Source organism: Kryptolebias marmoratus, linkage group LG3 (genome assembly GCF_001649575.2).
Source record: "Kryptolebias marmoratus isolate JLee-2015 linkage group LG3, ASM164957v2, whole genome shotgun sequence".
NCBI classification, from domain to species: domain Eukaryota; kingdom Metazoa; phylum Chordata; class Actinopteri; order Cyprinodontiformes; family Rivulidae; genus Kryptolebias; species Kryptolebias marmoratus.
In genome coordinates this window covers 29,567,275-29,589,221 of record NC_051432.1, presented here as the reverse complement: position 1 = coordinate 29,589,221, position 21,947 = coordinate 29,567,275, and the positions used below count along the sequence as shown (strand labels likewise).

Sequence of the window (21,947 nt, the reverse complement as noted above, 5' to 3'; positions counted from 1 at the left end):
GTCGATGGAGAACGAGGAGCTGCTGTGGAAGCTGCACAACGGAGACCTGCTGGCGAGCCCCCGCCGGCCCTCCCCCACCTCCCCCTTTGGCTCGCCGCGGAACTCCGCCTCCTTCCCCACAGCTGCGCCGTTATCTCCCAGATAACCCCCCGACTGTCCCCGCCTCCTGAGGACAGAGACGTTTCCCGCCTGTTGGACGTTTGGACAAGCGGCACCGATGCACCTGGGTCTGAGTGTGGGACGGATCTCGCTCTCGGTCACTTCCTACGAACGTTTCTTCTTCTTCTTCTTCTGAAGGAAACGCAGGCACACCTCAGGGTCTGTACATATCCTGGCTGTCGTCATGGCAACCGTCCTCCGGCTCACGAGTCCTCTTTAAGACAGAACTGATGGAAACAGAAAGACGGGAGCCGGAGGATGAACTTTTTTTGTAAAGAGTTTTGTTTTATTTCCCAAAGAGCGAAGCTCAATCACTGATTGGAGCTCGGCGGGACGATGGACTTCCTGTCCCTCTGAGGACAGACGGGATGTCTGCAGTTTATTTAACTCGAAGCCTGTTTGTTGTTCCTGCTTTCACCGCCGTGTGCCCAAACAGCCACGCAGGGCTGTTCTTTTCAAAATAAGTCTCACTTCCTGTCCTGAAGAACCTCAGCTGTACCTGAAATGCCTCATTGTTCTCTTTATTTTTCACACAGAATAAAATCAAAATGGCAGATAAAGGTCAGAATGTTTTATTTGGTTTACAGCAGGAAACGTCCTCCTACTGGTCGTACCGCGGATGGGCGGCGCCGTCGGCCACCATGTTGGCTTGGAGCTGCGCCGTCCACTGCTCCACACCGGGCGCAGGATCCCTGAGGTCGGCGGCTCGGACCATCATCACCACGGACCTGATGGCGTAGGACCAGCCGTGCCAGATGTACCACGCCACGCCGTCGTCGCTCATCGCCTCAAACGGACCTTTGAAGTGCTGACCGTGCACGTCACCTGAGCCACACCTGTGAGGAAGAGGAGGAGGAGGAGCTGAGTCCAATACAAAAATAAAATATAAATATGAAAACTTAAATCTTCACTCTGTATTGATTTAATCTTTACTAATCCAGAAAAATTTGATTAATTAGTCTAATAAAGAGTTAAAACAAACTTCAGGAAGCTGAACTCGGGTTTAAACTGATGAAGAGGAGCTCAGTGATGTGACGAAGGTGGAACCTCTCTGAGCTGCAGCTGTTTCTGAACCAAAGGTTCTTCAGGTCCGAACCGTCAGAACCCTCCTACACTCCTGCTCGTCCCGACGTGGTTACTGACGCTCACAGACAGATAAGTACTTCCTGATCTGATCCCAGCCCTCGTGGTACCTGCAGAACCACCAGCCGGACCGGGAGTACCGGATGCAGCGCTGGCTGTCGGCGTCGGCCTCCTGGTAGCCGGGGTGGTCGAAGGTGCTGAACTTGATCCCGCCCTTACAGGGACTGTTGGCGTTCACGCTGCGGGCGTCAGCCAGGGCGTCGCCGGCGGTCCCAGAGTACTCGCCCACGTGGACCTGGTACTGGTCCTGGAGGAGCAGAGCAGATGTCCAGGTTCAGGTTCTGGATCTACAGATTCTGTCCTCATCTGGATCTGATAAAACCTGGAATCAGTGAAATGTTTGAACTCATGGAGCTGCTTCGTGTCGGTTCTGTTCAGAACCTTCACAGAACAATCAGAACTAAAACCCAACAAGCTGCTTTTAATCCAGACTGAAATTTACTGATTTTATCTTTGTGTTTAATTATTATTGGATGGGAAAAGGGTTTGTCCTCAAAATGAAATTTTAATTTATTTTATTTAAACAAACAAGCAACAAATGCTGTTTTTCTTAAATATGACTGTTTTATATTCATATTTAATGTTTGTTTTACTCAGATATGATCAAATTCTTCTACAACAAGGAAATCAGATTAAATTTAAATATTTTTGGTTTCCAGCCTGGATCTGTTGTCCGGTTGGAAACTTGGATGCATATTTGTTTAAAATGTTAAATATTTCTCTTTCTCAGATCAAACCGCTCAGGTTGATCTGAGAGTCAGAGCAGCGAGAGGCAGGATGGAGAGCAGCCAGACGACCTTGATGCTGTTTCCATGGAAACGGGAGCTTATTTAGTCTGAAGACGAGCGGCTGTTTTGGGAAACTGGGAAGGCAAGGTTAGAGGCAGAGAGCTGCGAGTTATCCACTGAATCCAAACACTTCCAGGTTGTGCCCAAATGTTTTCTAAACTCCTGAACAGAAGAAGACAAGAGGACACCTTCTCGTTGTCCACTCGGAAGTTCTTGTACTCGGCGAAGCGCTGATTCCCCTCGAAGTCCTCGGTGTTGATGTGCAGATCGTAGTTTCCTGCGAGACAGGAGAGTCACACTAACAGCCGTCCGCTGGGGTCACCGACTCGGCGCTCAGGTAAACCCACCTTGTGAGGTGAGGAGGTGCAGAGGCTCATTTCCCAGCCAGAACTCTCCATCAGGGGAGAAGGAGTCTCCGAAACCCTGACTGTACTCCGCCCAGGACCTGCAGACAGACACGAACTGAAATCAGCCGAAACCTGAACGGGACGTGAAAATAAACAGAAATAAAACATTAAATCTGGGCGTGAAGATCTGGTTCCACCTGGCTGCTGAGGAACCGATCAGCAGGAGGTTCTGCTGAGGTTCTGCTGCTCTGCAGTTCCAGGTGTGTGTTAACACAACGCCAGGGCGGAAAGACATCAGCAATGACCTCAGAGAACCAATCTGAGAAGGGTCAAAGGTCATTTAGAGTCCATCGTTCTACAGAGAGGAAGATTATTTACATTCACCCTGAAGGTCAGACCGTGCAATGAGCTCCATCTCAGCCTCTACAGGCCTCAGTTAGCAGGTCAAAGGTTAAAGCCTCTTCTCATGGCAGCTCAACTCAGGTTCATCTGAAGGAACCAGAAGACTTCTGGAGCAGAACCAGACCAGAGGACAGATGTTTACCCAGAATGCACTGCAGCTGTCAGCACGGTGGTGGAGGGCTGATGGTCTGGGCTTGGAAGTGGGAGTACTGACAGGAATCACCCACCTGTCGAAGGTCTCCTTCCCGTCCTTCCTCCTCTGGAAGACGGTCCACCCTCCACCATTGTTCATGTCGCAGTAGACGCTCAGCGCCATCGGCGAGCCGTCCGGCCGGATCACGTAAAGTCCGCTCGCCACATTCCCGTCCGCAAACACCTCAGAGCAGTCTGAACAGAGACGGGCGTGAGAACCAGCAGATTAACGTGAAACATTCAAACAGTCCTGACTAATTTAAACCGGACTGGACCTCTGTACAGGTTCTGGGGGTCCAGGTAGGTGTTGGGGATGCGCTGCAGCTGCTGCGACTGGCTGCTCTGCAGCTCCAGGATGTAGCGGTGCTGCTCGCTGACCACGTTCTTCAGACCCTGGATCTCAGCCTCCAGACGGACAACCCTCTTCTCACACGGCAGGGGGGCCTGGACCGGGACAGAAACACGTCCTCAACAACCAGGAGAACCAGAAGAAGAACCTCAGGTTTCCTCAGGAATCCAGTCTCCAGAACAAACCAAGATGCGTTTAAAAGTTCTGCCTTCAAACGAAGACGTCACTTTGCTTTCTGTAACTCGTTAATCCGGTTTCATATGGAGGACATCCTCAGAGAAACTGATCCACATATTTATGACTTTAAAGGCTAAAACCAGCAGAACAGCAGCTAAAAGCTAAAAGGGGTTAGGTTTGGTGGTTAAGTTGATTTAAACAGGGATCTGAAAACTTCTTCATTCATTTTAATTAGAAATAAACTATAAAAGTTAAATAATTGAAAAAGTATGAAAGTTGTAAAAACTAAACTTTAGAGCTGCACCGACCTGAAGCAGCTGAAGCAGCTGAAGCAGCTAAAAGCAGCTAAAGCAAAGTAAGGTTATAAGAAGCTGTAAACTGGTCCTCCCGTCCACCACCTGAATCTTACCGCCGCAGATGAAGCCAGGTGAAGCAGAAAAGCCACAGATGTTGTCAGAACTGACATGATCGATGTCTGGACGTCCCTGCTGCTCCGACTCGCTCCGACTCTGTCTGTTCAGAACCTCCAAGTGCGTCCCGGGTCTTTCTGCAGCAGCTGACCTGAGAACAGCCGGAGGTTCAAACCCTGCAGGCTCCATCTGCTGGATGAGACACCACCACACCACTGTTTACATGTCTCCACCCACCCAGCTTCCACTGAGACAAACCTCAAAACAGAAATATCCACGTTTCACTCAGTAAAAAAAGAAAAAAATGCGACTCCGGTGGGACTCGAACCCACAACCTTTGAATCACCTCTCAAGTGTCTGACTAGAAGTCCAATGCGCTATCCATTGCGCCACGGAGCCACCTGTTGCTCCGAGGAGCAGAGAGGAATATAAATGTCCTCTGACGGATTTATAATCATATAAATGTGTTTTAATAAACCTGTCCTCGCAGAGACATTGTCCCTGAGAGGACAGCCTAACACCTGCAGATCAGCTGCTGTTTAAAGCGAAACTCCATCTTTTTATTTTTATTTCTGTTCTTACCTCAGTTTCCGGCCGCCAACACGCTCACCGTTTGGAAGAAAAGATTAATCTTTCTTCCATTTTCTATTTCTGGCAGATTTCTGAGGGTCAAAGATCCGCCATATAACAGCTTCCGGTTTGATCATGGCTGCCTTCAAAATAAAACACTGCAACTGAAGCAACTGATTTAAAAATGTAGACATTTCTTCTTTTCAGTCTATGAGTTCTCCAGACCCTAGACATTTCTTAGTGGGTAAACTCTGTTTTTCATCTCAACTGAAAACCACTAATTATGATATTCGATATTTATTTAAAGAAAATATTATCTCCTATCCATCTTCTGTATCTTATTGGAATACCTTTGCACAAAATCTTAACTGGGTTAGAATTTGGTCTCTCCCACATAAATTCTTCCTTACTAATAAAGTCAAAGAAGTCTTTTTTAAGTTGATCCATAAATTTTATCCGACCAAGCATTTCCTTCTAAAATACAAATCTAATATAGATATTTCCTGCTCCTTCTGTAAACGTATGCCAGAGACATCTATTCATCTCTTTTGGAAATGTACCTATTCACAGAAATTCTGGAAAGATATTGCTGCTCTAATTACTAAAGCTATACAAATTAATCTTCTACTTTACTTTGAAAATATCCTGTTTGGTATTACTGATCACAAAACAAAAAATCCCTCTACCACCTTTTTTATTTATCTGAATTTGTTCCTCACCAAATTTCACATTCACAAAAGCAAAGTAATGAATAAAAAACCCCTTGTTGACCTCTTTAAAACAGATCTAAAACTATATCTTGATGTAATCTCAAACTCACATAACAAAAAAGCCATAAGAACAAAGAAAATGTGTGATATGTTTAATCTCACTTTGTAGATCGCATTTTCTCTTTTTTTGTCCTTCTTTTTCTATTTCTTTTTTTTCTTTTTTACTTTGCTTATTTGTATTCAGATATTATTTGTAATAAATGTATGTACTAATTGTTGAAATTGAAAGTTATAAATAAATTTAAAAAAAAAAGAAGCAGCTGATCACCAACTTCCGGTCATCCATCTTGTTTACCTGCTTCTCCTCTCCGGTGTCTGTCTCCACCTGTCCCTGTGTGAGAGGCAGGAGACACGTGGACAGGTGTCCATCACAGAGACACCCACTCTCACTGAGGGACAGTTTAGACTCACCTGAACCTTACCTGCATGTTTCTGTGGGAGGAAACCGGAGAACCCAGAGGGAGAACATGTGACCTGCGACCTTCTCGCTGTGAGACAACAGCTCTAACCGCTGCACCACTTCTTCCAAAGACAACTTCTGTCATGACCTCATGACCTCTACAGGAAATTATAACTTCTGGAGTTAAATTAAATCTTTTAGTTTGAATCTCTGCGGTGGAGCGTATTAGACGGTGCTTTTATTTTGAATCGCGAAAGCGGAAGTGATGTTTTGGCTAACGGTGAATAAAAACGAGCTCAGACTGAAAAGGAAGGAAAGACAGAGAAAGCAGCGCAGGTTTACTGTAAAGTACAAGTTATACATCGATCATTAAATCAGTTTAACTCAGTTTAATATGCTTTTACAGTAGTATTTGTTTAAACTCTTCTTGGATGTATAAAAGTGATCCCCGGAGCCACCGGTCTTAGAGCCCGGATAGCTCAGTCGGTAGAGCATCAGACTTTTAATCTGAGGGTCCAGGGTTCAAGTCCCTGTTCGGGCGAACGTCTTTTGTTTAAATTCATTAAAAGGAGACAGAGGATCCTGTCCTGGACTCCAGGATTATATTTATAAAGATGTCCTGATGTTCAGTTTTCCACCAGCATTAAAACTAATCTCCATCATTAAACAGGATCATCTTTAAACTTTTTATCTGATAAAATGATTTCCTCAGAGAATCAGTGACATGATGTTAAAGTCCAACAAGGAGCGCAGTTAATGAAGACGAAGGCACAAATATCAGCTGCATATTAGGAGCTTCTTAATCAGCAATTATTGATTTATTGGTTGCTTTAGAAATGTTTATTTTATCAGTTTTACAGGTTTATTTTGAAAACCTAGGCAGCAGTGGCTCAGGAGGTAGGGGTTTGTCCTGTAATTGGAGGGTTGCTGGTTTGAGCCCCTGCTCTGGCTGTCTCAGCCGTTGTGTCCTTGGGCAAGACACTTCACCCGCCTTGCCTACTGGTGGTGGTCAGAGGGCTCGGTGGCGCCGGTGTGATGGCAGCCCCACTTCTGTCAGCGCAGCTGTGGCTACAATGTAGCTCACAGCCATCAGTGTGTGAATGAATGGGTGAATGATTGTAGTGTAAAGCGCTTTGGGGTCCTTGGACTAGATAAAGCGCTATATAAGTACCATTGACCTAATGAAATATAAATTACCCACAGCTATAAGTCCAAAGGCTTTTAATCTGAAAATATTAATATTTATTTACTGACAAACATACGGTGGAGAACCACGTATCCACACAAGAACACACACCTCCGTATATAATAGAAATACTTTTTAATTTTATCACAGGCATAATTGTAAACAAGATAATTAAAAATGCAGATCTCATTTTTATCATTCAGACGGTTTCACACACACACACACACAGACTAAACACAAAGAGAAACAAAAAGTGACTAGATTCTGCTGCGATAAAACGATCCACTGTGGATTCACCTCAACAGCACACACACACACCAACACACACGTTCTGCATCGGGTGGGGAACTCATGTTCATGTTGTAGTAACTTCTACCTGGACGAAGCAGAGATCCTGAAAGAGACAAGAGATTTATTTTAAACACGTTCTACGAACGACACACGTTCTCCAGACTCCACCCTCAGACCCACATGTTCTCCGGACTCCACCCTCAGACCCTCCGGACTCCACCCTCAGACCCTCCGGACTCCACCCTCAGACCTACGCCTTCTCCGGACTCACTGTAGCTTGTCCTGCAGCAGCTCCAGCCTCTGCCGGTCCACGTAGCGTGAGAACAGGGACAGCAGGTTGGGAGGGGTGAAAAGGGGCGGAGACAGGGATGAAGACGGGACGCCGAGCAGCTCCCTGGTCACAGAAAACACCAGCTCCGTCCTGCAGGGAGACGGACGGCGGTCAGAGTCTGAGCAGCGTGTCAGGCAGGCGACTCGCGGCTGAAGCTCACCATCGATTGTCGTCCATCAGCTGACAGTTGGGGTCGGAGCTCTGCATCCTCTCTCCTTCGCTCAGGATCAGGTAGAGCAGCGTCACACCGAACTGAAACACACCGTCCTGTCAGAACCAGCCGGCTGCTCGGTCCAGCAGGACCGGGTCAGCTGTCATGTCTCTGAAGCCAACTGCTTGTTGTTTGTTTGTTTGTTTGTTTACCTTGTTCTGCAGAACCGCAGCCAGCTGGCCCTCGCTGCCCTGGAGCTCCTGCAGCAGGTCTGTGAGGGCGGAGCTCGACAGCGACTGAACGATGGCAGAAACCGGCTCCACCAACCAGAACAACACCTGAACAGGTGAGCAGAGACACAATAAAACAGGAAGATCAAAGAAACATACGAGTTAAAGCTGAAATAAATGTGACTTTTATCTTTTTTTGTTTAAATAAATCTTTATTAAAATCTGTCCGTCCACGGCTGCATTTTTATATATTTTTATGTCCTTGATTTTTTCTCTCCGAGTTGTTTTTATTTTTATCCTATGTATCTGTTTGTTTCGGCTCTTAATGCAGAAAAACAAAGAAATGAAGGAAATAAAACTAAAACAATCAACATTCAGTTATTTTTTTCTTGCTCCCTTTCTTCACACCATCAGTTTGTGAACCTCCCACACAAACAAACAAAGATGCCTACCTGCTCCTGTTTGTCCTTCTTGGCTAATGCGGGGAGGTTGCGAGCGATCGCCATGACGACAGCGGCAGCCTGTGTTGAAGGCAGGAAGGGGAGGAGCCTGGAGATGAGCCGCTTGCCTTTCCTCACGGACATGATCATCACACAGAGCTCGTCGCTCACTCTGGAGGAGACAACACGTTAGACTGCCGGAGCAAACAGAACCAGAACCAGAACCTGCAGCCGGCCCGGCCTAGCCCCGCCCACCTGTCGTCCCACTCCTTCTCCCTCAGCGAGCTGCACAGCTGCTCTGTGTTGGTTTTGTGCTGCTCCAGCAGAGCCTCCCGCTCCTCCTCCGGGGTCTGCAGGAAACGCTTCTCGAAGTCCTGGACCTCCAGGAGCAGACTGTACATCTGCAGCAGGACGAGGGGCAGAAAACTTTATTCATCTGGAGATGCTAACGAAAAACTGAACACAACGGATGAAGAACAGAAACAAAAACGATCCTGCTAACAGAGGACAAAAATCAGCTTCAGTTTCAGCTGTTTTAACCAAACAGCTGAAACTGAAGCCACACAGCTCACCAGCATCATTATTATTATTAAATTCAATCCTTTAGAACCATCTTCAGTTTATTTTTATTTCTCTACCAGATCAATTCAATCCATGTTTATATTTTCCTTTTCTCCTCTCTACCTGAAATAAAAACTAAATGATTTTATAGTGGTTTCGTTCATCAGTACTTTAACTCCTAACATGTTTCCTCTCATTGTAACGGTGATGACAGCAGAATAAGGACAGGAGGAAACAGCGTTTCGGCTCGGCTGACCTTCTCCACGGTGTACAGGATCTGTCGCCTCTTGTTCCAAACCTGCTTCTCTCTTTTCTCCTGCAGACAGAAGGAAACAAACTGATTTAGTTGCTGGATTTTCTCCAATAATGTTTAAAACCCTGAATCCTTAGAGAAACTTCTGTGAATGAGGAGGAAACAGACCTCATCGTCGGAGCGAGTCGTCACCACAGCGTCGATCATCTTCCTCGGGTTGTTCACACTCGACACCGTCAGCTTCCCCAGAGAGCCGGCGAACTGAACTGCAGAGCAGCAAACATCTGTCAGAACATCTGCCAGGCTCTGCTCTGGGCTGTCGGGCGGGTTCTGCTGTCACTTACCGGGCCTGTAGGTGTGCTCCACCTTAGCGACCTGTGGCGTGATGAGCTTGGTGGCGTGTTCCTTCTTGCTGCTGCTGTCTCGCTCCTTCTCCTGACGTTTCTCCATCTTTTCATAGTAGTTCTACCAGAAAACACAGACAGAACCTCTGAGAAATGTTCTGGCTCTCATGGTTCCTGTTGTTTGGTGGCCAGCTAACAGAGCTCACCTGGTAGTAGTAGTCGTCCAGGTACGGGTCAGTGCTCTGCAGCTGCATCATCTGGATCTTGGTGACCCACTCCTTCTCCTTCTGGGACATCAGGTTACTGTAGGGGTCCCTGCTGCGCCGGTCCATTCCCGTCCTGCTGCGGTCCCTGCAGGGACAGACACAGACCTCAGACACCTTGTCCTACAGACGCTGAACCATCAGAGGCGCGGGTCCTGACCCTCCTCGGCTCTGCAGGCGCTGGGTGAGCATGCGCCGGTGCTGCGGGTGGAGGTGCGTGGTGTTGTGCCGGATGGGAGGCGTGTGGTTGGGGGGTCCGTGAGGAGGCGGCGGGCCCATCCTGTGGCCGTGTGGAGGAGGGGGGCCTCCGAAGAACGGCCTGAAGCCGCCACCAGGTAACAAGGGAGGGGCGGGGCCACCGCGAGGAAAACCCCCCACCTGCAGACAAACAGGAAGCAAGAATTCCTGATGAGATCCTGGGTTCTTCTCACAGACCCGGTTCTGTTAGAAATAAAGTCCAGCAGGACTCGTGAAGGCAGCGTTCTGGTTCTGGTAGCGAGAAAAAAGGAAATCCGGATCAGAACTAAAATCTGAGAGATTTCATCACTTTTACCCATTTAAACATTTATCAGGTACCAGGACCAGTCGGGCCTGAGGACTCAGAACCTTCAGAGTTCATCGCTGCTGGATCAGGACTTTTAATGCTCCTGTCAGAAACTGCGGGCTCGTTTCTTTGTTCGTGGATCTTTGGTACCAACCTGGGAGTTGAGCAGCTGGGCTCTTTGGATCTGAGACAGAACCGGACCGACTCTGGGAGGAAACGGGCCGCGGCACAGCGGAGAGTTCTGAACACAGACAGGACACAGCGCCGTGATGATGCCACGCTCACGCCTTCAGCTCAACGAGTAAATCAGAGGCGCTGACAGGAAGAGGAAGAACTCACAGCTATGTTCAGGAGGGCGTTGGGCGACAGGCGCTCAGGGAAAGGGGCGTGGTACCGGTGCTGGACCGGCGCTCTCACGTGAACCGCCGTGGGGTGGTGGATCTACACACACACACACACACACACACAGGCTGGAAACGACCCGACAACACAACTACTCCCCCTGCAGGTCAGCCGCTGACAGAGGAAGCTTCTTAAACACAGGAGGACAGAACCGTCACCTGATGGTTCAGGGCGTGGCTCATCGGCTGCTTGGGCGGAGTCCCAATAGGCACCGCCCTCACAGGAGGAGAGCCAATCACGGGGGAGGAGGAGCGCGGTGGCGGAACCCTCTCCGACAGATCCCGTCCTTCATCGGTTCTCCCCTGAGGAGGTCGCTTAGGAAGACCCACCTCTTTGATTATAGACATGAGCGGACTGTCCTGAAAGAAGACGACAAAGAGTCAGTCCCACCGTTGTCACGCCACGGTCAGGAAGTCTTCTGAAGACGAGCGGCAGCTTCCTTCACCTCCATGTGTGTGGACAGTCCAGGAGACACGCTGACCGGTCCAAAACCCATGCTGTTCTCCCAGATACTGTGAGAGTTCATCTAGGAGAAACATTCAGCAAGATTCAAGCAAAAACAGAGACAGAGAAGGTCTTACAGCCGTGCTCAAGGTTCACATTTAACTCCAGGAGATTCAGAAACTGGTGTGTGTGTGTGTGTGTGTGAGACTCAACAGATAGTTTTCAGAAATAATGTCTTAGAAAAACAGATTGTGTCATTTTTATCAACACATTTATTTAGGTCACATTTAATAAGGTCAAGATGAAAGAAAACATGTTTTACTTGATGCTGATTTAAGGAATGTTTGTTTGTTTGTTTGTAAGGAGCACCTTCTGCCTGAGGCTAAAGTCCGTCTCCAGACTCGCTGCTTATTTTAGGATGAATGAATGAATGAGTTTTTCTTCCAAACATGACCAGATTCATCAACATTTTTATTGTTTACAAATTTAATGATGAAACAAATAAGTTTGATCGTTTAAAGCCTTAAATTTGGAGTAAGTTTTGAAACTTTAGTCAAATGTTAGAAGTCGTATTTGACAGCAGAATTAAAGCTGATTAAAGCATCATTTATTTCCTTCAGATCAGTTAAGATCTCCACCCTGCTCCTAAAGGAACCGCCTGATTAACTCCTGTGGTTCGGGGCAGATTAGTGTGTTTAAAAAGCTTCAGTTGAACATAATTATGTTTTGTTGTCACTTAGAAACAGTTTCATCTGACAGAAATGGCCGCCTTCAGTCTGCTGACTTTAGGACGTAAATCCTTGAATGTTCTGCTGGAGGCAGAGAGACGTTTGGTGTTTGGAGCAGAAACGGGTCAGTTCTGTTCCTGTCCGACCAGCACAGAAACATGTTTACCCACAAACCGAGCGACAGGGAAGACGAGCCGCAGCATCACAGAACGCTGCGCTGACGCTCACCTGAGGCATGGGGGCGGGGCCTCGGCGCAGCAGGTGCTGCTGCTGCTGCTGGTAGCTGAGCATGGACGAGGGAGGAAGGCCTGAAGAGGAGCAGCCAGTTTCAGTTAAACCCAAACAACAGAAAACGATGCAGATCATCATCAGCCAGACAGAATCAGGACGTCTTCAATGAATAATTGTTGCTGACAGATTTTATTTTTATGGTGTCTTTACCACATGAGCCTGTAAATCTGTTCTAATCAGCCTCAGAAAGAGTTAACGGTCGGGGCGGCGAGCTCACCTGACGTGGGGGGTCCAGGAGGCAGCTGGTGCTGGGGGTGCTGCTGGTGAGGGATGGAGGAGGACTGCGGCAGGACTCGGGGCTGGTCCAGTCCGCGCAGAGCAGACAGACCGGATCCTGCAGAGCCGGGAGACGGACTGGGCCTCTCAGCCGCTCCGACCCCAGCGATGGCCGGGTCCGCCTCCAGGATGAGTCGGGCCAACGACTCGGCCAGGCCGCCTTCTCTCGCTCGGTCATCTGCATCTGAGGTGAAGAGTTACTGACTTTCAACAAAGAACCAGGAATAAGGAAGTGATGAATCTGACGTCCAAAGCTGCTGAGCTGCGTTCAGAGAAGAAACCAGCAGGATTCCTGAGGCTCGGGCGATGATGTCACTGACCTTGTGGCGGCAGTCCAGAGGAAGACGAGGAGAAGCTGAACGACGGGAGGGAAGACTGAAGGGGGGGTTGGCCCGAAGACGAAGGGAGACGTGCGGCGGCCGAGTGCTCGGCTCCTAAACCCAAATCCCCTCCGACCCCGCCTCCTCCCAACCCAAACCCCGCCCCCAACCCATCGCGCTCGTCGAGCTCAGCGAGACGTTTGTGCTCCTCCTGCCAGTCGTCGTCTGGAAGAAGAAACAGAGAAGTTTTATTCTCAGACGAGTCGGCTCCGATCGTTCAGAACCAGAACTGGACCTCTGAGGCTGAAATCTGTTTCCAAAACATGAATCACCATCCGGGTGTGAAACTCACCAATGGCCCCAGCTCCGAAGGTGTCGTCGTTAAACTGATCAATTTCATCTTCCTCCTCTATCAGCCCCTCATCTTCCTCCTCCAGCGTACAGTCATCATCCATGGACTGGAAGGAAACGATGGCAGGTGAGACGGAGCACAAAGAGAAACAAAACGTTTTCTCCCCACACTGTTCTGACGCAGGAACCGTTCATAAAAACCCGGAAATAAAGAAATATTTGATATTTTCCACTCAAACTTGATTCAATGAGCCGAGGTCCTGAAACCTCACCTGAGCAGGTAACTCAGGAGGGTTCCTGTTAGATTACTGACCCACAGATGGAAATAAATGTTTTTACACACACAGAGCTGCCAGAGGAACATTTGTTTAAAGCTGAATTATTAAACGTAGAAGCTGCTGTTTCACGTTCTGTGAACCAACGTCTCTGACCCAACCTGGAGACGTTCTCCTGAGGAACCGTGCACAAATGATGGCGTTACTCCCACATTCAGCATCTCCTGCAGCACACAGGTCCACGTTCTGTCAGAACAATCTGTGGGCTCTGCGCCGTCCAGAACCTTCGGACCCGGTCTGCACTGAACCCACTGACTGAAAACTGGGACCGCTCGGCCAGCAGAGGTCAAAGGTCAGCCTGTCCTAAAGCAGCGTTTCCTGTCAGAAACACTCCGAGCGTTTCTTTTTTCCGTTGCTTCATCTGAAAATGGGCTCGAGAACGTAGAACCAGAACTTTATAAACTGAACTCATGTTGAAAATAACTTTGGAAACATTTCAGAAGCTGCAGTCGGAGAGCATAAGGACCGCCTGTGGGTCAGTCCAGAACCCGTCCTCTTATCTACTTCAGCCTTTGGAACATGTGCAGAATGGTTTTACAGAACCCTGATCCAAGCCCAGAACTGCCACAGAACCATCACAGGACCCTGATCCAAGCCCAGAACCATCACAGGACCGTGATCCAAACCCAAAACCATCTCAGAACCAGCCTTTTGAACTTGTTCCTGAGAAAAGGCCGGGTGCTCCTTTTCCTCTCTGGTCCATTTTGTCCGATACAGATTTAAAATCCAGATCCACCTGACCCGGGTCTACACTGGGTCAGGGTTCGACCCAGATTGAGGCCAGAAAGCCGGCGCTGCCCCCGGACCAGTTTAACAACATAACTCTGTAAAGTAATCCTTGATCCATCTGGTTCTGTCGGCCATTCCTGCAGTTCTCTCAGCCGTTCCTGCGATTCTTTCGGCCGTTCCTGTGGTTCTGTCAGCGTTCCTGTGGTTCTACAGGCTGTGGATGAATAACGGTTCTTGATGCGGTTCCGTCTGAGGCCCGGTTCAGACGGGCTTCATGGGATTTCTCCAGATTCTCTGATTGGGTTCCTGATGTTCTGCTCTGGAGAGAAATCTGAAAATCTGTAACTTGTTTTGAGGTACTTTGTCTGTAGTCAGTTCTGTGATTTGTTGTCTAAGTGCAGATCCTGCGAACATTTTTATTCTCAAACTCTTACTTTTATTAAAACCTAATCTTAATTGTGATCACCTGTTGACACCATTTTAACTTAATTTTACCTCATTATGAGCCCCCAACATGTTTATATTCAGGTTACAGGCCTGTAAGCGTAATAAAGCTGATGGTAAATATAATGAATAGTTGTTTTTCTTATTGAATATGAATAAATGTATAAATAAATGAATAAATTAAAAGCACTTCATTATAAGTGCCTCAGACATCCAGCAGACAGGGGGGCCGTTAGCTTCGATGCTAACTCTGACGTTACATCTTATTAACAGAGATGGAAAATTAAAATTCAGAATCTGCTCCACGTGATGGAGTCAGGACAACCATCACTCCCTGGCCTTTTATAACAGCCTGAGTTCAACCTGAAACAACCGGCTGATTCCAGCCAGCAGAGGCGGAGAACGCGCTCCGAGCCCCGGCTGATGTCAGCAGGAAAGCGCGCTGCTTCACAGGCCGCAGAGCCGCATTGAAGTCTGTCAGCCGCATAAACAGGAGCTAAACCTGGACATTAAAACCCCACACGGGCCGGAACCACCACACACATCTGCCAGACACCAGATTCATGCTGGGGAGAAACCTGGTTTGGTTTTTACAGAACAATTCTCACCTGAAATCGAAACATCGATCTTCTGAATGTGTGGAAAACGAGCGCATCGGGAGAGAGGCGGAGCGCAAATGACGCAGCTGTGGAGGATGACGTCAACTTGAACGCGCGTGAACGAGCACGTAGGCCCGCGGAGACGCGCGTCGCTGAGCTCTGGAGGACGCCCTGAAGAAAATGAGGAAGTGCGGAAAAACAAGAGGCAACAATACAGAAGGTAAACAAAACTATAAGGAGTCAGGTTTGTAAGAGTTTGTGTTTTAGTTGTCAGCAGTTTGATTTTATTTTATTCCTCGGAGGACAAGCGAAACGTCTTCAGATACAGAATGACAGTCCAGATGTTTTAGGTTTTAACCTTTTAACTCATCCTTCCTTAATGAGTGAAAATCTACACCAGCACATAAAACAAGTGGATCCATATTAATGTCAGATTTCTGGAAGATGATTCTGAGAACTGGAATATCTGGTGACACTGACATCATGAAGTTGTTATATGGATTTTTATAAATAAATTATTTAAAATGTTAGAACAGAGACTATCCCGTGACTGCCTAATATTTGTTAAAACTCTGTAATAATAATCACTGCTTTTTAAACATTTAGACTCAGATAGTTATAACACCTTTATTTAACCAGGTTAGCCAGTTAGAAACAAATTCTCATTTTCAGTAACGACCTGCCAACAGGCAGCAAAAATATCAAAATAAAAAAGCAAACAGTTAATCACCAATGCTTTTCAAAGTGTTTCTAAAAGGTTTTACTTTTCAGTGAAGTCCTAAGAAGCATCAGATAAAAGGATAATTGTAGTTAGCAGCTGCAGGTTTTTATTTACAGGTTTGAATCTGCAGTCGATCATGTCTGAGCACCTTTGTGCCGTTTACCTGGTAGATGAGGAGGTTTTTACAGTTTCTCAGAGGATTCAATGGTCTCTGGTGTCTTTAAGGAGTCTATGATGCTCACACCTGAACCCGAGACCAGGATTAGGCTGAAGATAATGTTTCAGCTCCTCTCAGGTCACATTCACGACATGTGATGGGACTATGGTTCTCCTGCTGCTCCTCCTCATCAGCAGGAGTCAGCTGAGGTGGTGAGACATCTGATTAGGATACCTTCCAGAGGGAGGGTCTGGGTGATAGATGTTGCAGGTTTTAAAAAAAAAACATCAATAGTAAAAATGTTGAAACTGAACTCCTGTTTTTGTCTCTTTGTGCAGAAGAAGACTTTCCTTTTAGTCTGTTTACTTCCTGTTAACGAGCCGCCTCGTCTGTCTTTCTGCTCGTTTCCAGCAGCGTTGATGTCTGTGATTCGGTGCCGGCCTCACCATGGTGCAGTGGCAGCTCTGCACTCTGGATCACCTGAACATCTCGGGGTTCGGTCGTCCTCCTCCACGACACGGACTCCAACTGCTGTTTTGGTTCTCCAACCACTGCGTGACCTTTGAACCTGATAACTGTGGTCTCATGTTGGTGAGACTTTTCTAAAGCTGGAGTCTGTTTTGAGCTTTGGAAATGAAACCGTGTGTAAATATTTCACAGATCTGTTCCTACAGTTGGTGTCGGACTGTGAGCCGGAGAAAGGAGTCTACGGCTTCCATCGCTTCGGAAACATCGAGGAACTTCTGCCCGTTCTCTGCAAACTCAAGAAGCACAAGAAAAAGAAGCAGGTCTGCAGAGCTTCATGTTTTACATTCAACAGTTTTAAGGCAATAAAATAAAAACAGGGCAGGATTTTTACAGTGCAGTAAGTTCTGTTTGATTTAAATAAAGTTTAATAATAATGTTGTTCCTTTCTCGGCCCAGTTGCTGTACTTCGAGGTTGGAAACCTGAACACGATGACTTACCCAGAATCTGCAGACCTCCCGGCATCTGTCAGGGAATATTATGGGATAGGTGGGAAGTACAATGGATCCAATATGGACCGCATCATCATCAGTTACCAGGTGAAGACCAGGGTGGTGGAGAAGGTCTACGTCACAGAGCACGACAACGAAGACTTAGGGGGGTTCAGGTCCGACGGGACTCATGAAATCAGCCCTGAACTGATCCGAGTCCTGCAGGACCCTCAGCTGGACCTCAGCACCTTTCTGACCTTCATGGGTTACTATGGAGATGTGGAGGTGCTCCAGGAGACGGAGGACATGCAGGACTTCTTGGACCCCTCGGTTCAGATGATATTCAACATGATGCAGAACGATTCCTGCAGGTTCTTCTCAGACGGTCTCAGGCAGTACATGAATCTGACCTTTGACCCCTGCAGCTACGACCAGCAGGAACAGCAGAGTTTCAGCACAAGCAGCAGCGTCGGACCTGTGACCCAGTTTACCAAAATAAAACAGAAGAACAAGAAGTCTAAAGCCAAGAAGAGACAGAAAGTTCTGAGGGAAACTTACTGGGATCCAAGATGGGACCATCTATACCGAGGTAAAGATCCAGTCTGGGTTTGACTCTTTTTATTCCTAATGTTTCAGTATTTACAAAACCTGTTGTCTATTTTACTTTTATCTTTATCTGAACTGTCAGTTTAATCTAAACAGTATAATCCAGATTAATAATCCCAGTTTATGGTCTGAAGAAGGAACGTTTTATTGAAAATATACAATAAAATAATCCTCAGAACGTTTTATAAAACTACAAACAGCTCAGGCCGTCCTGTCAGAGATACTCCTGATAGTTTTTCTCCATTTATTTAAAAAAATCTTTATTTGAACAATTCTAACGAAGAGGCTGTAATACCAACGCTGCCCTCCGGGTGGCGAGAATGTCAACGTTAACAACATCAGAAAACAGAGGAAGAAGTGGCTAAAATATTCATTTTTTCTCCGTTATTAACTAGCTCAGCACACAATTAAAGTTTGATAACAGCAGGATTAGGATTAATTAGGGGTGATCATGTTTTTATATTCAGCTCCCCTGGATCCTGCTGAGATTATAGAAATAAATCAGAACGTGTGACCATCAGAGGAACCTGGATGAGTTGTAGTTTCTCTGGAACCTGATGTGGAGTAAAACCACAGACGGCTCAGATTTAAACAGCTTCTTTCTGTGACTTCCTGTCTGCAGCTGTTGATGACGGATGGAGCAGCGAGAAAAGGCCGGGAGGAGGATTCAGCTTGTTGAAGATTATCCTCGGAGTCGGAGCGATTTATTTAGGAGCTAAATGTTTCAGCTGGTTAATGAGGAGCAACATCCTCAGGATCATTCCCCAGATCTTTCCCCGGATCATTCCCCGGAGAACGCCGAGTTTTCCCCAAACACACATCATGCTGGATTATGTTTATTAAACCGTCAGAGACTTTTACAGAACTGAACTGTTCACGCTGAAGAGAAGATTTTAATGTTTGTGGGCTTCAGTTTTAGGAACATGGCATCGATTTTACTTTAGAAATAAAACATGTTCTCTTGTTTTAAAACTGAGACAATCATGTTGAAATTCAAAACTTTAATTTAAAGCATCTTTCTGTGACATAAACGTATTTTATTTCTAGACTTTTTAAAATTGTAAATATTTAATCTAATCATCAGTTTCTGTCTTTTTAAAAGACTGAAGCACCTTTTGGGATAAAAGTTGCTAACCTGCTGTAATATTTGCACTGAACTTTGTTTTTAGATGATGTGCTTTTAAAGTTTGTGTAAGAAACTTTAAAAAATAAATAAAATACTGAGAACAGCAGCACTGAGGCTGGATCTATAAATAAAGTTTAACAGAAACTTTAGTTTGGTAAAATCGGATTAAAGTGACTGAAGGTTTGTTACAGATTTAAAAAGTTCAGAGGAGTTTTGTGGACTTTGGCTGATTTCTCTGTCAGATTCAGTTCTTCTTCATTTAAATGATTTAAACTCTGACCTCTGACCTCTGACCTCATTCAGAAGAAGAGCTCCTAAATTCAAGGGAAGAACCAGAGTTCAAACTATTTATTCCAGATTTTTACGCAGAACAAAGAGGATTGTAAAGAAATCTGTTCATTAGAATGAATTCCTGTCCTGAGTAGTCCTGGTCCTGATGGGCCTGGTCTGCTTTAGTCCTGGTCCTGATCAGGACCAGGACTAAAGCAGACCAGGCCCATCAATACATTTATTGACATTTAAAGAAGTTTTTCTGTCTGTTAGATTATAGTTCTGCCTGAAGGGGAACTTTCTGAGGTTTGACTCAGTTATTCTTCATCTTTAACCACGGCTGGGACCGAAGCAGATCTCATGGAGGGAAGTTCAGCTTGAAACTGAAACTGGAACAGATTAATCTGAAAAAGGCAGATGGATTAAAAGTTTCTTCACAGAAAACGACCTGAGGACACGTGAAGACGTGACGCAGTCAGGGGGAAGCAGAAACTCTGTAGGTTTGTAGAAACAGGAAGGGTTAAGGTTGTTCAAACAGTTTTCTACATGAGACGGGTCCAGACATACGAGGTGATAAATGGGAACAGAAACCTCCAGATGAGTTCATCCAGTCGTCTGTCAGCAGCTCTCAGATCAGATCTGATGGAGCCTCAGGAACAGATTTATACCAACCTGCAGGAGCTGAACGTCCCTGATCTCCGCCGGCCGGAGGGAAAAGGTAGGCCTGGAAAACATTTATCAACAAAAACACAACGAGAATTTAATTCCTGTAAAACTGAACCCGTCAGTTATTGTTCTGGGAGATTCTTTAAGGTGAGAGAAACAAACAGAATTTAATTTATTTCTTGTCAGACAAATAAAACTGTTTCAGGACTTTTTGTTGTGTTTTTAAAAAAACGTGAGATTATATAAATATATAACAGAGGAAATAAACTTCCTGCATGTTTTTAATTTTACACGTTCACAGATCTGTTCTTCAGAAAACTACAAGAAAGAAAAATGTGAATAAAATGAGATAATTAAACTTTCCAGTCTGTCCTCGTCTTCTCCTGTCCTCTTCCACCGAGTGTGTCCCTCTGCTGGAGGACTGATGTGTCCTCTCAGAGGTCAGAGGTCACACACCCAAACCCTCATTGACTTCCATTGGATCTGACCTTCCAAACAGGAAGTGAAGGCTCTCCATAGAACCCTGTAGAACCATCAGAACCTTCTGCTGCTCACGGGTCAAGAAGTTCTGATCCGACTGATAGTTTTCATTCAGAGACTGTTGGTCTGAGGCTTACTTTTTACTCCGTGTTTCTGTCTGATCTGGTTCTGGGTCTTCTGTATTACCCAGCAAGCTTTTCTTCCTCCTATGTTTCCATCATGGCCGCTCCCACAGATCCTTCCTGTCGTCTCTAATCAGAGCTCTGATGTTCAGGAGGATTCAGAGGAACAGGAAGAGGACTGAGCCTGGAGCTTCACACTGAAGCTCATAAATTATTTTCAAAATAAGAGTCTGGCATATTATCACAAAAGTCCCAAAGCTTCTGACCCACAAAATAAGAGGCAGAAACTTGTGACATACTGTAACAAGAAGGGTGTAATGCCTCATTTCTGAGTTTTATTTGGTCCTGGAAGTCTTCTCAGGACCCTTCACTGTTTCACGTGTTTCACGACCCACAGTGGGGCCCAGAGCCTGGCTTTGGGAACCATGAACATAGCCCATGTTGAGTGATGAGTTCTGAACATAAACAGAAGAACAGATGTGTAATTCTGTTGGTAAGGATGTGATTTTGACCTCATGAGAAGTTGTGTAGAAAGCGCAGCATCACTTCTGTAAACCGACACCTGCGCACCTGTGCACCTGCAGGAGGCGGACCAGCGAAACCCGAGTCTGTGGCTGAGAGGAAAACTGAATACTGCAGGTCTCTGAGGGTTCTGACAGCCTGTTTGGGTCTGCTGAGCGTCATCCTGCTGGTCTCGGTCGTCGCCGTCGCCGTAAACCGTGAGTACCTGACAGAAACAGGAAGAAGAGCGGGAGCTCAGGTGAACAGGTGTTCTCACCGCTGCTTCCTGTTCGCTCAGGTGACAGAGGCTTGGATCAGCTGATCAGAGACCTGGCCAACCGGACGGCAGAATGGAAGCAGCTCCTGGCCAGACACCAGAACCTGACTGATGAGAGGAACCAGCTGAACATCAGTTTGGAGACGGCAGAAGTCAAGCTGGACAGACTGAGGAAGACCTCCGGTGAGGAGGAAGAGTTCTCCTGAAGGATTAATGTCTCTGATCTCATCGTCTCTGTTTCCTCAGTGACGTGTCCCGATGGCTGGAGGATATTCGGCTGCAGCTGCTACCTGCTGTCTTCATCCAGAAGCACCTGGGACTCCAGCAGGACTCGGTGTTTTGGAGAAAGAGCAGATCTGGTGACCATCAGCAGCAGAGAGGAGATGGTGAGATGCTCTCAGAGTTTCAGACTCAAACTCAGTAATTTGGATTAAATCTGAAGAAACTAAAACATTTTATGTCCTGTTAGATGTTTCTGAACAAACTGGGAACTCAGCTGAAGTTCTGGATCGGCTTGAAGAACAACAATGCTGGAAACTCATGGGCTTGGACTGATGGACGTCCACCAGGAACCACGTAGGTCTTTAAAGATCATTTCACTGATCTGACAGCTGGAAGCAGCAGCAGCAAGAACCAAATCTGTCCCCCGAGACGTCAAGGATTCCAGTTTTCAGTGAGCAGTAAGACCCGGTCCAGTGTCCTCTAAACCCGGTCCAGTTTCCTCTAAACCCGGTCCTGTTGGAGCTCTAAACCCGGTCCTGTTTGGAGCTCTAAACCCGGTCCTGTTTGGAGCTCTAAACCCGGTCCTGTTTGGAGCTCTAAACCCGGTCCTGTTAGGAGCTCT

General features: G+C 46.6%; 5 protein-coding genes and 2 non-coding genes across 9 annotated transcripts in view; 4 read left to right on the top strand and 3 right to left on the bottom strand.

The window, feature by feature from the left end:
- Positions 1-715, top strand: part of LOC108251392 (microtubule-associated tumor suppressor 1 homolog) — a 32,097-nt gene extending 31,382 nt beyond the window's left edge. The window contains exon 20 of the mRNA XM_037974955.1: positions 85-715. Coding sequence (XP_037830883.1) covers positions 85-145 — 61 coding nt within the window. The 3' untranslated portion in view covers positions 146-715. The remainder of the gene's footprint in view (positions 1-84) is intronic.
- On the bottom strand, positions 439-4,648 carry LOC108251396 (fibrinogen-like protein 1). Its single transcript, XM_017441675.3, has 8 exons — positions 4,550-4,648; positions 3,967-4,159; positions 3,307-3,475; positions 3,067-3,226; positions 2,438-2,535; positions 2,279-2,367; positions 1,353-1,549; positions 439-995 (listed from the first exon to the last, which is right to left on the bottom strand). The coding sequence occupies exons 2-8, from the start codon at positions 4,021-4,023 to the stop codon at positions 761-763; spliced, it is 1,005 nt and encodes a 334-aa protein (XP_017297164.1). The 5' UTR covers positions 4,024-4,159; positions 4,550-4,648; the 3' UTR covers positions 439-760.
- On the bottom strand, positions 4,275-4,366 carry trnar-ucu. The gene is given in 2 exon segments: positions 4,275-4,310; positions 4,330-4,366. It is a non-coding gene; the product is annotated as a tRNA-Arg (tRNA).
- Positions 4,649-6,175: 1,527 nt separating the features above from the next.
- Positions 6,176-6,248, top strand: trnak-uuu. The gene has a single exon. It is a non-coding gene; the product is annotated as a tRNA-Lys (tRNA).
- A 763-nt stretch (positions 6,249-7,011) lies between these two features.
- On the bottom strand, positions 7,012-15,346 carry patl1 (PAT1 homolog 1, processing body mRNA decay factor). 3 transcript variants are annotated; one of them, XR_003038531.2, is made up of 20 exons: positions 15,230-15,346; positions 13,115-13,220; positions 12,763-12,987; positions 12,384-12,626; positions 12,104-12,183; positions 11,149-11,229; positions 10,862-11,062; positions 10,641-10,742; positions 10,456-10,542; positions 9,918-10,135; positions 9,701-9,845; positions 9,495-9,615; positions 9,319-9,416; positions 9,154-9,213; positions 8,592-8,737; positions 8,349-8,508; positions 7,879-8,004; positions 7,676-7,767; positions 7,365-7,605; positions 7,012-7,287 (listed from the first exon to the last, which is right to left on the bottom strand). XR_003038531.2 is itself a non-coding variant. In XM_017441667.3 (20 exons), exons 1-20 carry the CDS (start codon positions 15,242-15,244, stop codon positions 7,266-7,268), a joined length of 2,478 nt encoding a protein of 825 aa, XP_017297156.1. In that variant the 5' UTR covers positions 15,245-15,346; the 3' UTR covers positions 7,012-7,265. The 3 variants fall into 3 exon arrangements, 1 of the variants encoding a protein (XP_017297156.1); XM_017441667.3 differs by having other exon boundaries at positions 7,456-7,605; XR_003038532.2 differs by lacking the exon at positions 7,012-7,287 and having other exon boundaries at positions 7,549-7,605; positions 7,676-7,799.
- Positions 15,337-18,893, top strand: LOC108251393. Its single transcript, XM_017441672.3, has 5 exons — positions 15,337-15,440; positions 16,510-16,689; positions 16,773-16,886; positions 17,023-17,644; positions 18,284-18,893. The coding sequence occupies exons 2-5, from the start codon at positions 16,546-16,548 to the stop codon at positions 18,502-18,504; spliced, it is 1,101 nt and encodes a 366-aa protein (XP_017297161.1). The 5' UTR covers positions 15,337-15,440; positions 16,510-16,545; the 3' UTR covers positions 18,505-18,893.
- A 587-nt stretch (positions 18,894-19,480) lies between these two features.
- Positions 19,481-21,947, top strand: part of LOC108251391 (oxidized low-density lipoprotein receptor 1) — a 3,506-nt gene continuing 1,039 nt past the window's right edge. Inside the window, exons 1-5 of the mRNA XM_017441670.3 lie at positions 19,481-19,775; positions 20,910-21,044; positions 21,125-21,286; positions 21,350-21,489; positions 21,573-21,679. Coding sequence (XP_017297159.3) covers positions 19,604-19,775; positions 20,910-21,044; positions 21,125-21,286; positions 21,350-21,489; positions 21,573-21,679 — 716 coding nt within the window. The 5' untranslated portion in view covers positions 19,481-19,603. The remainder of the gene's footprint in view (positions 19,776-20,909; positions 21,045-21,124; positions 21,287-21,349; positions 21,490-21,572; positions 21,680-21,947) is intronic.